At 35.5% G+C, this 13,346-nt stretch overlaps 1 protein-coding gene across 1 annotated transcript; it reads left to right on the top strand.

Moving 5' to 3' along the window:
- The first annotated feature begins 10,711 nt into the window (after positions 1 to 10,711).
- Positions 10,712 to 11,497, top strand: LOC143542935 (uncharacterized). Its single transcript, XM_077035391.1, has 2 exons — positions 10,712 to 10,930; positions 10,988 to 11,497. The coding sequence occupies exons 1-2, from the start codon at positions 10,712 to 10,714 to the stop codon at positions 11,495 to 11,497; spliced, it is 729 nt and encodes a 242-aa protein (XP_076891506.1).
- Positions 11,498 to 13,346: the final 1,849 nt, after the last annotated feature.

Raw genomic sequence — 13,346 nt, 5'->3', positions numbered from 1 at the left:
TATCACGAGCTGATTAATGAAAAAGAAAATGCTTTGCATCTGTTGAAACATTATGATAATGCATCAGAGAACCCGGTTTCAAATGAAACTAGGATTGAAAGTGAGGAGTTTCCAAAAAAGAAGAAAATAAAGTGATTCATGAAAATAGTAATATTGAAGAGGAGAAAAAGAAGTCCAGGGGAAAGGGAATTGCAACAAAAAATGATCAAATGGAGATCATAAAAACTCCAAGTAGTAGTGAAGAAATTATGTTCGTTGATGAATCTGAGCTAAAGGCTAGAATGGTATTTGAGCAAAGAAAGATAGATATTCAAGAAAAAATATTCTTGAATAAAATTTTGTCTGAGAAAGAGATAGTATGGAAAAAAATAATTATGGATCATTTTGAAAATTCGAAGAAACCAAGAGATGAAGCAAAAAATGAAAATGATAAAAAGATCCCACAAGAAGTGATTGAAAAAATATTAAATGGTGAAGAGATTACAAAAGGAGTGCCTGTGTCACTATTAAAGTTGATTCGAAATGAGGAAACTGAAAATGATGTTAAAGACATTCTGAACAATGTGCTTGAAAGGGTCATCAACGCTTTGGATATTAAGAATGATCAAAAGATTATCAAGAATGTTGATACAGCAAGTGAAAGATTAAGAGAACAAGATGTAGAAGGAAATTGAAAAATTGTTGTGTAGATATGGTGGTAAACCAAAATATCTTATGGACAATGGAGTTCCCTTTGACACTATGAAATCCATGACAAAGAAAGAAATCATGTTTAAATTCAAAATCATCAAAACACAATTAGAGTGTGGATTATTCACTTTAAAGCCAAAATGTGATAACTAATCAAGAATAATGAAAAATAATTCTTTGTTGAACCTGTTCTTCAACAATGTAAATACCTATAAACAAAACATAGATGTGAGTGAAACTTGAAATTGAAACCCTTCACCTAGTTGAGCGATGTCAGAAATCAAAAGTAAGACACTCACAAAGTCTGAATGTTTAAAAGAGAAAATAGATTAAGCAAATTTGTGTACTATGAAGATTTCAAGATAGGGTACTAATATGCAATAGGTGGAGAGAAAAGTTACTGAAAAAGTTCTGTTAATTCCCTCATTACTATTGTACAATGGTTACTTTATGATAAGGGTTAAAAGCTTTTGTCGTGTAGTACATGAATACTGACAACAACCCTATTTTTTTAATTTTCAAACTTAATGTTTTCTCGATTATGTAATAATTTGGAGTTTGCTTGAAAGAATAATAATCAAGAAAAGAGTTAAAGTTTCTTCAAAGATATACTATCAAGTATACTCGAAGATCAAAGTTTACTCGAAAATAATTCTGAAACATAAAGTATGCTTGAGGACACTTATAATGTCAAAATTTAGCATCGAAGTGTGTTCTAAGCATAAAGTGTACTCGAGATACAAAGTTTGCTCGAAAACACTTAAATTTCTAAACAAAGTAATCACACATAAAGAAAAACATAATCACATTAAGAATTTATCAAGTATGCTCGAATGAGATAAATGTTCACATACACATCCAAGTTTACTCAAAAACACATATTCATGCAAACAGTTACATAAGTATACTCAAAGATACTTAGTAATCACACAACATATTTAAAATAGACAAATAATCAATGAATAGTTCATTTTGAGAGTGGATTTGCTATTAAATGCAACACTTTTTAACTTAAACCTTATTTGATATTAGTGCATTTTTTAGATCATATTTCGGTTTCTCATTTTAAATCCTTTTCTTTTATGAAAAGATCTAAACATAAGATCATATTGACTAAGTCACATTTCAATACTTCATTCTGAGCATCATTATGACACATTATGCATGTTAATAGCAGGATATTACTTAGCATGATTTTCATTACTGTCAGGACCGATCTAACACTAATCAATCGCGTAACCAACAATTTAATGTTAACAAGACGGTAACGAAGGATTCTAGTGTGAAGACCCGATGAACATCAAAGGCGGAATCAATGATATTCAAAGTGTTGCTAAATGAGCAAAAATATAACAAACACTCACAAGTCACTCAAAAGATTTCCATTGATATTATCTAAGAATACAATGAAGATCATTAGCGTGTGTAGGTGGAATGTCAGGTGTCAGGCTACTTTCCATACAAAATATTTCGTTTGCTAAGAAAGTTTTGTCAGCCGTCAAATTACTCAGTATTCGCTCAGGTCCGTCACCTCTCTCATAAATGTGACCTAAACTTTCCTTAAATAGACACAACTGACACCTTCTAGAAACCCTAATGATTGTTACAAAACATATTCAAACGTATTCAAAATATTACAAGTGTAAAAGGTCTTCGAGTAAGCTTTCATTTTTGTCGAGCAAACCTTGTAACCATACGTGTGCTTGGAACAGTTCTCCGAGAAAGCTTTACTAAGAATATTTTCCTTAGAATGTATTCTTCTAGCAGACTTCAATCTTCATGATAATATCAAACTTTGCTCGATAATATCCTACAAGCAATCATGTTCTTCTTGATCTCTTCCACATTTTGTCTTTAACTTACTGATACAAACCAAGTGTGCTCGTGATACTATAGCTTGCTTGAGGTTGAACCTTGCTCGTGGAAGTCCTGAGAATAATTCCATTATAACTTCCTTCAAGTTTGTTTGAGATCACTGATTATTGAACCTTGCTCGACCCACCGAATTACTTGGTTTGAGCTTGGTTAAGTCAAGTGTTTGCTCTGAAACAAACCTTGCTCGATTGAAGAACAACCTTTCTTGATGAAATGTAGTTTGCTCAAGCTAACACTTAGAAGAATTCCAGAAGATAACCTTGCTCGTAAGTAAGATACCTACTTTGAATAAGTTCTAAGCTTGCTCGGTGTGCCATGTTTGCTCGTATTCCATACTCAGCCATTTCTTTGAGGAGATTGAGAGGATTCTAATCTTCCTTAGGAAAATCTTGATCCCAACAATTACATTGGTGATATGCTAAAGGTTCAGTTAGTTGCATAATACATAAATGCATAACATTATTGCACTAAGAACATATATTCCAAGCAGTTGAAATTGAAACAGTTGTTTGCTTTTTTGCATTGCCATGAAAGCAGTCTGTCTCGTAAGAATTGACAACCAATAGATGTTGACTTCCTGGTCATATTGCACCGATCATAGTCCCAATCAGTGTAGACTAGAAGATCAAAATCATTGTTCTTTGGATACCAAATTCCCAAATATGGCTTTCCCTTCAAATATCTGAAGATTCTTTTAACATCCATTATATGTGAAACTTTGGGATTAGCTTAAAATATTGCGCGCGCACACACACACACAACAAACATGATATTTGGTCATGAAGCAATTAGATACATTAGTGATCCAATCTTAGCTCAGTATTCATGTTGATCTACCGGCTTCCCCTTTTCATCAGCTACCATATTTTCAAGTGTGTCCATTGGAGTAAAAGCAGTCTTCAAATCTTGGCATTTGAACTTGGTTAAGATGTCTTTTACATACTTGGATTGACTAATTAATATTCCATCCATCTTCGATTGAACTTGCAATCCAAGGAGAAAATTCATTTCTCCCGTAGAACTTATACTGTATTTTGACTTCATGACTAATTCATACTCTAAACACATTTGTTCATTTGTAGATCCAAATATGATATCACCAACATACACTTGAAGTATGTGTAAATATCTTTTTCTTTTCTTGTAGAATAAGGTCTTGTCAAGGGCTCCTCTTTGTAAACCATTAGCAAGCATATGGTTTGACAACTCATCTTACCAAGCTTCTGGAGCTTGATGTAGACCACATAGAGCCTTGTTAAGTTTATACACACTATTTGGATAATCAGGATCCTCAAAACCTGAAGGTTGAGTGACAGACACCTCCTCTTCTATTTTACCATTCAAGAAAGCAGATTTAAAATCCAGCTGAAACACTCTAACATTCTTTGATGCGACATGTGAAACAGATTCTTATTGCTTCCAACTATTCTACAGAAGCAAATACTTTCTCAAAATCAATTCCTTCTTCTTGTAAGCAACCAAGAACAACTAATTTTGCCTTGTTTTTTTATTATAATTCCTCTTTTAACCCTCTTATTTCTGAAACCCCATTTGGTGCCTATTGCATATTTTCCTCTTGGTTTATCTAATAGTTCCCAAACTTGCAAGTTTCCAGAACTAAGCTAGTTCCTCCTGCATAGCTTCTACCCAACTGTTGTCATTTAGTGCTTGAAAAATGTTCTTTGGTTCTATTTGGGATAGAAAACATGAATATAAGCAAATGTTTGCAGTTTTAGAGGCACTTCTGGTCTCTCTTTCATGCAGGTCACCAATAATGTTTTCAATAGGATGATTCTTTGGACCAAAGAAGTTAGAACAATTTGAGTAGAATTCCGTGCTGGATCAAGATTTGAATCATTTTGATCAGGTTCTTCAATGATTAGTTCTTGAGCATAATTGTTCATTTTTGCTTCTTCTACATTTTGATTAGATGTTGATGCAACATCATTTGACATATTCATATTTTGAAACAAATATTCAAACATTGACTGTGTGTCATGTTGAGTCTGAGCTTGTTGGTTATCAGATTGATCACCAAGTATTTCAGTGTTCTCTTGTTCTTGTGAGTGAACAATTTGTTCATTGTGTTCATCTTCATTATCTTAAGAAATCTCCTTTTTGAAAAAGAACTCAATGTCTTCATTAGAAATTTTAGACCACAATTTGTCTAAGTCAATCTACTTTTCAGAAGTTTCTTCAGGAACCCTTGTTTTATAAGAATATTCATCAATGTCTTCAGGATAGATTTCGAAGGATTTGGTCAATTTTTCTAAAACAAACAACCAGCTTGCTCCATCAACAAGTATTAAACTGATTCTCATTGAACATGATATCAGATGATTCAATCTCACTCAAATGATCTTTCATATATACTCTATATGCCTTTGAGTGTGAAGAATATCCAAAAAAGAAACAGTCTAAGGAATTTGATTGGAACTTGTTCAAGTAATCTTTGGTGTTTGATAGAGAATAGTTGCAACCAAAAGGTTTAAGAAACTTGATGTAGGGCTTCTTTTCTACAAAATCTTATAAGGATTTTTGTTCTGTCTTTTGTTGAGAAGGACCATGTTCTGAACATAGCATGCAGTGTTGATCGCTTCTGCCCAAAATGATACAGGTAGATAAGCATCTGCAAGCATGGTTCTTGCAGCCTCTATCAGTGTTCTATTCCTTCTTTCTGCAACACCATTTTGTTCAGGAGTTCTTGGGGCACTAAATTGTTGAAATATTCCGTTTTATAAACAAAATTCAGTTATAACCCCATTTTTGAACTTAGATCCATTATCTCTTCTAATCACCTTAACCCTTGTATCCATTGGATACTTTAGATCTCATATTCAAGACATAAATATCATTCGATCGTGGAGATCTCATGACAACCATGTCCTCGGGAATCACATAACCCGGTTTCAAGATAAGACATTCTTTGTCAGTAAATATCGTAGTGTACTTTTTATCGCAAATCTGCGACACACTCAATAAGTTATGATCTATCTTGTCACAGTAGTTAACTTTCTCAAAAGTAATATTCCCATTCGAAACTTCACCTTCTTGTGTGATCATGCCCCCAGAATTCCCAACAAATGCTACATAACCCCCTTGAATATTTCTCACGTTGATTAATAGGTTGAGATTCCCAGTGATATGACGAGAACATCCACTATCCATTATCTAGTTTTCACCAGACACTGTCTTGGATGAACCCTACACATAAAGTAAAGATGATTAGTTCAAAAAGGCAACACAGGCCTCAGTCTTGGGCACCTGTTGGTTTTCTTGAGAAATTTTAAATTCAGCAAAATTCAACTGTTGTTCAGCCACTTGTGAATAAGTTACCGGCATCTTAGACTTTCGTCTTAAGTAAGTTGCTTGAACCACATTTGAATTTTCATTCTTGCATATCGGTGCAGTTGGAATGAACTTTGGTTTCACTTGACCATGAGTTTCATTAACATGAATAACCTTTCGAGGATTCACATTAGAGAACATAATATGAGTATCATCAGCATACGACACAGGTCGTTTCAGAATCTCTTTTACCAAAGGAACCGGTTTGGAATGGTCTTTGATAAAAGGGTGAAGATTCTGATAGCTCTTCTGACTACAATTTCTCACTACATGACCATGCTAACCGCAAAGAAAACAGCTTCGCATGTCCACACGATGATGTTGAGAATTAGTTGGAGCAAATGATGCAGAAGATTGATGATGGCTCACATTTTTAGTCATGCTCTTAGCAAACTCATCAGATAACTCAGACTTCTTATACAAGTAAAAATCTAAATTAGAGCTATTTGAAAAACTTTTCAGAGTATTTGTGCCAGTTGACTTTACAAAGTTAATCCTTTTAGCATGTGATAAAACTTGCTTGGCTTTAGTCAATGGATCAGAAAAAGTTGATGTTTTTGCTTGAGCATACAGACGTTCAAGGTCTTGAATCTGTGACGTTTCATTGTGAAATACACTCTCAATTAGTTCTGGTTTGATGATACAAATTGGAATGTCTTTTTCAGTAAACATTGTGTCAATTCCTTTCAACTTGAAAACTCTAGCAGATGATGGCATAGAATTAGGAGGATTAATGAAATGCATCAAGTCCTCATCAGAAATCTTTGGTTTATCTGACTTCTTTGCCTTCATTGGTTTGGTTTTCACAGTTTCTTCCTTTTTCACTTGAGACTTGACTGAACCATACACAGCTTCCTCAAATTCTTGAGGCTCGCAAAGAATTTGATTAGAACTTGGGATGTTCTTATTCTTGTGTATTACCTCAGGTTCAAATACGTCTTCGATAATCACTTTGTCAACATTCTCAACAAAGATTTTGTTGCTTTCAACATGAGGTTTTTGAGGAGCAACTTGGTTTTAACAATTTCTGTTTTAACCGTTTTAGATTTTTCAGAAATCACAGATTCTTTTTCAATCAAATCCTTTTCTTTTCTGGCAAAAGGATTAATTTTATAATCATTGTGAAAAGGTGGCGGAATTTCAGCAAAACCAATGCCTTTCTTTGAATCCTTAAGTTTTCCAGACACTTCAATAATTTCATTTAACAGAAAAGAAGAATTTCTAAATTTACACAATTTGTTCTTCAACTCAAGAACCTCATTCTCAAGCTCGGTTATCTTTGAACGATGTTTCAAGATTTCTTGAAACTTTTGGTCATTAATTGTCATTTTCACAGATAACTCAGCCTTGAGATCGTGGTTACTTGTCGACAATGCTTCAATATTTTCTCGAGATCGCATTTGAGATTCAAGATATTGTCGATAGGTATCCTTCAGAGAAGCCATTTCTCTTACTAGATTATCATTATGAGTTTTCAAAGCTTCTAACTTAGGTTTGTTAGAATCACAGACAACACATGATACTTTAACAGATGAAGTAGCAGATATAGAATGAATAACCTCATTGATCTTCAGAATAAGATCCAGAATCGTTGTCAGAAGACATCTCACTTTCACTTGCATCTTGAAAATCTTTCTTTAGCCCAAACATAGCCAAATTAGCTTGAGTATCATTACACAACAGTCGTTGTTACCAATCATTTCCATCAACAAACATTGCCTGTGACCTAGAAGTAGATGGTTTCTTTTTAGCATCACTACCTCGTAGTGTAGAAGAATTTTGATGTTGACCACGAGGACCAGTATACTCTTTCTTCGGTTTGTCACACTCCTTTGCAAAATGTCCAAACTCTTGACAATTATAGCACTTCATTTTTAACTTGTCAAATCCCAATTTCTTGTTAAGTCCAGAAGATCTTTTCCATTCCTCTGTATGAACCTTTTAACTTTACTGACAATCATAGCCATGTTCCACTTTAAATCCATGATTTCCAAATCATCTGGATCAATCTGATCATAATCCTCATCAGTTAGATCACTTGTGGCAATCTTACTACTAACCAAGTTTTCATATGAAGACATAAAGGCTGTTAGAAAAGCAAAATTTTGTTCAGCTTCCTTCATATTAACACTAGGTGATGAAGCAAATGGATTAGTAGTAGTTGAACTTCCAGAACCACCAGATGATCCATAATTACCAGCAGTGTAAAAACATGCTTTTGGATCATTAAAGATAGTTTATTCTTTTTCACTTGCAGCTTGGGTAAGAAATGCAGTTATTGGAGAGAGAGTTGAACTTAGAGGCATACTACCACCATAGAATGCAGGATCTTGACTTTCCTTGGAAGATTTCTGACATTTAAGATCGTATTCTCTTGCCTTAATATTTTGTAAGAATTCCATAGCAGTCAAGTCTTCATTCAAGAAATAATCATTCTCTTTCAAAACCATTAGAAATGTTGAGTAAGAACTTGGTAGCACACTCTTAATAGTGTCAATTTTATCAGTCTCAGAAATTTCTAGTTTCATTTTGTCCATCTCAGCAATTAAGTGATTGAACCTAGTAGTCATTTCTTCAACTATTTCTCCTTTCAACAAATTAAAGTTCCGAAATTGAAACTTAAGCATCACTTTCTTACTCTCAGCTGTATTTCCCATACTTCTCATACGAAGATGTTGAAATAAAGAAGCACATCTCTTTATGTTACCCACTTGATGAAAGATATTTTCGGGTAATGCCATAGTAAGAGTAGAATAAACCTTTATCTCGATCTCTAATGTTTTCTTCTCTTCTTGTGAATATTGAGAAATAGCTTTGGGAGTAAAACCAGTAGTGTCATCACCAATCATTGGTGCCATATATACCTCATCTAGGCAATAAGAGCAATCTGGGTGAACAGAACCCAAAAGAGCACGAAAACGAGGTTCCCATTTAGCAAAATTGCTAAATTTCATCAACCTAGGAGATTTCGAGTGTGAACCTATCTCGGTATCTAGTTGTAACATTTGTTGCATCAACATGTTTTGAGAAGCTAGTGCATACATACCAGCCATTTTTGTAAAGTTTGAAACTTTAAGGATTAAAATTAAACTTAGGTAACGAATCTGTAAACAATGTAATGAACTGTAAACGGTTATAGTGAATTTTGAACAGTAATCAACGAACCAAACCTTAACGAAGTAAGGATTAATGTTAACGAACAAGAAATGATTTTAGCAAATCAGATGATTAACAAATTAGAAGATTAAGGAATCAACTCAGACCACGAACCAGATGGTCAACGAATCAGTCAACGAATAAGTCAACGAATCAGTCAAAACTAACGAATTGACTAATCTAATCACGAAGTGCAAGCTTAGCGAACTAGAAGGTTTCCTGTAACGAATTAGATAACAAATAAGCTACAGTTGATAGCGAATCAACCTATAGTGAATCAGTTTGTTACAACCGTTTGTAACAAACTTTGACACCTAATGCCACGGGCAAAGGTTGTTATAACACAAATCCCAAGGTAACCACGTGTCACACGAATCTGTTAGACATGAATCGGATGAAGTAGCGAACTGATGAAACGCAATGATAACCTTTAGCGAATTGATGAAATATGTTAACGAATCAAGTTCATATAACGAATCAGACTGAATATTCATATCTTCAAATCTTCAAGGAAGATTTTCAGAAATCTGGAAATAAAGAACATGAACCCAGAAAAATAGATCTGTAATACTATCTCAATTCGTAACCAAATCACACGAATAAACTACCAAATTACTTGTAAATCAATCGCGAATCCAAATCAACAGTACTCGTAACTCAAATCACAAACAACCATAACCAATTTGACCAAAAATCATACACTGTTTCTCGGCCAAATTCAGATCCAAACAAAACCAATCCAAAACTCAACCAATATCCAATTCCAATTATCCGAACCTTACTAATACCTTAACAATCACCAACCTAATCCAAACACTCCATAATTCAACCAATTCCAACTCAAATTGAAACAAATTAAAACTGAATTTCAATTTAAATCAAAAACAACTTAATAATATCTATAATCAGTCAAATCAAGCGTAATCAAGAGCACCGAAAGCTCTGATACCACTTGTTTGTTCCTGGATCAATTCTTAATCACCAACCAGATCTCAGATCTGTGTAAATATAGTTAATCCTAAATACGGATCTAGCTCATAGTTAAATTTGATTATATGTTATAGTATATATATTATCAGTATTAGTATGTGTATGTTAATAATATTAATATGAAGATTGAGAGAGATCGAACAGAGGTTTGTTAATTAAATCTCAAAACTTAAATTACTTTGTGAACAGAGTTCACTATATGTAGAAGATAGGTATAGTTCGCTAACATTCCCTAGCGAACTAGACACTACGTCGTTACATACATAAACATAAATAACTTTAACGAATCAGGAGGAAACTAACTTAAGTCTAGTTCGCTAAACATCCTTAGCGAACTAGTCTAATACATTAACGAACTACAATATAACTTAATATTTTATAACATTAATCAAAACGACAAATATGTTAAAGATAAATACAAAGACTCGAGACGCAAAACCGTGCACTAATAATTTGTGACACGTCACGCCTCTGTGGGGTGGGGTGTTACAGTTATGGTATCAGAGCATAGGCTCTTTCCTGTAGAAAACTTGAACACTAGTAATTAGGTAATGTGAGGATTGGGTAGACGTCTGGGTTAGGATTCCGTCAAATTAAATATCCTTTTACTCGCAATCATCCTTAAATTCTAATCCTCGTATCATTTTTTTAGATGCCTCCTCGTCGTCAAACCCGTAGAACCACCGGCAGAGCAAACCGTTTGAACACCGACTCTGCTTCGAACGAGACTCCCGTTGATCCGAACATAGTTACAGCTATTAACCAAGATTTGGCCGGGTTACTTCCTAATCTAGTTGCTCAAAAAGTGGAGGCAGTTATTCAAAAAACTCGTTCTGAAGGGCATGCTAACCAAAATACTAATTCTGGGGCTGTAATAGATGATAACGCAAGTAATAACACCGCTGAGGGAATTCACGTATGGTTGTAGAGGTTTCAAAAGCAAAAGCGAATATCCTTTAGTCACGCAACTACTCCAATCAAAGCCAGGAATTGGATAGCTCATATTGAGAAAATCTATGAAGTGTTGGGAGTTGAGGATCAGTATAAAGTCAGATTAGCCGCCTACAAATTAGAGGATGATGTACAGGCATGGTGGGAAGGACACAAGCAGGCTAAAGGTGGAGACGCTTATGCGGCTACCCTTCCTTGGGTGGATTTTCGTAGAATCTTCTATGAGAAGTATTTATCCACAGCTGATAGTGAGGCCTATGTCAGGGAGTACGCTGTTATTCGGCAGGGGAATGATGAACCAGCATCAGAGTTTATTGTTCGCTTTGCGAGGTTGGCTAGTATCGTTGGGGATGCAGCAGGAACACCAAAAATTCAAGCAGAAAAGTGTAAATGGGCAGTGTGTGATCGAATTCGAAAGTCGATCATGTTCATGAAGTTCAAAGATCTTACAGAGGTTGCATACACAATCAAGACTTTTGAATTCTAGAGGAAAGAATTCCTATCTCGAGCAGGGGAAAGCAAGAAGAGGGATAGGGACGGGCTATGCATCCAGAATACTGGCCAACAATCATCTACACCACATTATCAGGATCGCAGAATTCAGGCAAAGAGAGGTCCCGATAATCAGATTAAACCCTTGCAGCCTAGACCCTTAAATCCAAGACCAACCCAAAATCAAATTCAGCTATATCAAGGACCAGCTAGAGCACAACCACTGAATCAACAAGGAAACCCCAACCAGACTACTATGCCTTCATGCAACACTTGTGGAAAGAAACATTGGGGTGCTTGTCGCCAATCTATGGGAGCATGTTTTACATGTGGCCAGACTGGACATGAAATTAAAAATTTCTCGATGCCAAATACCAAGAATACCACCGGAGGAAATGTTGCACCGCCAATTAATAGAGGAAGAGTTTTTACGCTTACTGCTACTGACGCTGCTAGTGCCCCAAGTACTGTTTTTGGAACTCTTCAACTTGGTGAATATGATATATGTGTGTTATTTGACACGGGAGAAACCCATTCTATAATATCTAACTTGTTCACTAAACACCTTCTGATTGAACCTTCTCCGTTAGAACACACTCTTTCCATATCCACTCCTATGGGTAACTCGATCATAATTTCCCATATATACAAAGATTGCCCTATTCGTATCAATTCTATTGAGCGTAAAGCGGATCTTTTACCCATGCAAATGCGTGATTTTGATGTTATCCTCGGGATGGATTGGTTATCTCGACATCATGTAACCATTAATTGTCACTCACGGCGAGTCATTTTTGATGATTCTCATCATCCTGATTCAGTGTATCAGGGGTTCCAACCCTGTAAGTCTCTTAAGATTATCTCAGCGCTCAAAGCTCAAAAGTTGATATCACATGGCTGCGCTGGATTTTTAGCATCAGTCAAAGATATGATGGCTACCGAAGTTTGCATCGATAGTTATCCTGTTGTTCGTGAGTATTCCGATGTCTTTCTAGACGATTTACCGGGACTACCACCAGATCGTGAGATAGAATTTACTATTGATTTGTTCCCTGGCGCTGATCATATCTCTAAGGCACCGTATCGTATGGATCCGTTGGAATTGAAAGAGCTGAAGGAGCAATTGCAGGAATTGTTGGAGTTGGGATTTATAAGACCTAGCGTCTCACCTTGGGGTGCACCGGTCTTATTTGTAAAGAAAAAGGAAGGGTGTATGCGGTTATGCATTGACTACCGAGAACTTAATAAGATCACCATTCGCAATCGGTATCCTCTACCTCGCATAGATGACCTTTTTGAACAACTCAAAGCGCTAAGTACTTCTCGAAAATAGACTTGAGATCTGGTTATCATCAACTAAATATTCGGGAGGGGGATGTTCCTAAGACTTCCTTTCGTACGCGCTACGGCCATTACAAGTTCTTGGTTATGCCTTTTGGGCTAACCAATGCACCTGTAGTCTTTATGGATTTAATGAATCGTGTTTTTCACGAGTTCTTGGATAAATTTGTCATTGTTTTTATCGACGACATCTTAGTGTATTCCAAGAGTAGGGATGAACACGAAGATCACCTGCGGAAAGTGCTTGAAACTTTACGACAGAAAAAGTTGTATGCGAAGTTTTCAAAATGTGACTTTTGGCTTAATTAAGTGGCATTCTTAGGTCACATTGTATCCACAGAAGGAATTAAAATGGAACCCGCTAAAATTGAGGCAATTACAAAAATGGCCTAGACCCACCTCTGCTATGGAAGTTCGAATTTTCTTGGGTTTAGCTGGCTATTACCGGAGGTTCATAGAGGGATTTTCTGTCATTGCCTTGCCTCTTACGCAACTGTTAAGGA

This window comes from Bidens hawaiensis, unplaced genomic scaffold, assembly GCF_021521415.1.
Source record: "Bidens hawaiensis isolate Kalapana, Puna unplaced genomic scaffold, B.hawaiensis_p1.1 tig00013005_1, whole genome shotgun sequence".
In the NCBI taxonomy this organism is placed as follows: Eukaryota; Viridiplantae; Streptophyta; class Magnoliopsida; order Asterales; family Asteraceae; genus Bidens; species Bidens hawaiensis.
This window is presented reverse-complemented; position numbering and strand designations above follow the sequence as displayed.

Excerpts from the sequence above, each read along its gene's own strand:
- LOC143542935 (XM_077035391.1), top strand. The coding sequence starts at position 10,712 with ATGCCTCCTCGTCGTCAAACCCGTAGAACCACCGGCAGAGCAAACCGT. Across the intron at positions 10,931-10,987 it reads AAAATACTAATTCTGGGGCT|AGGTTTCAAAAGCAAAAGCG; the intron begins GTAATAGATGAT and ends GTATGGTTGTAG.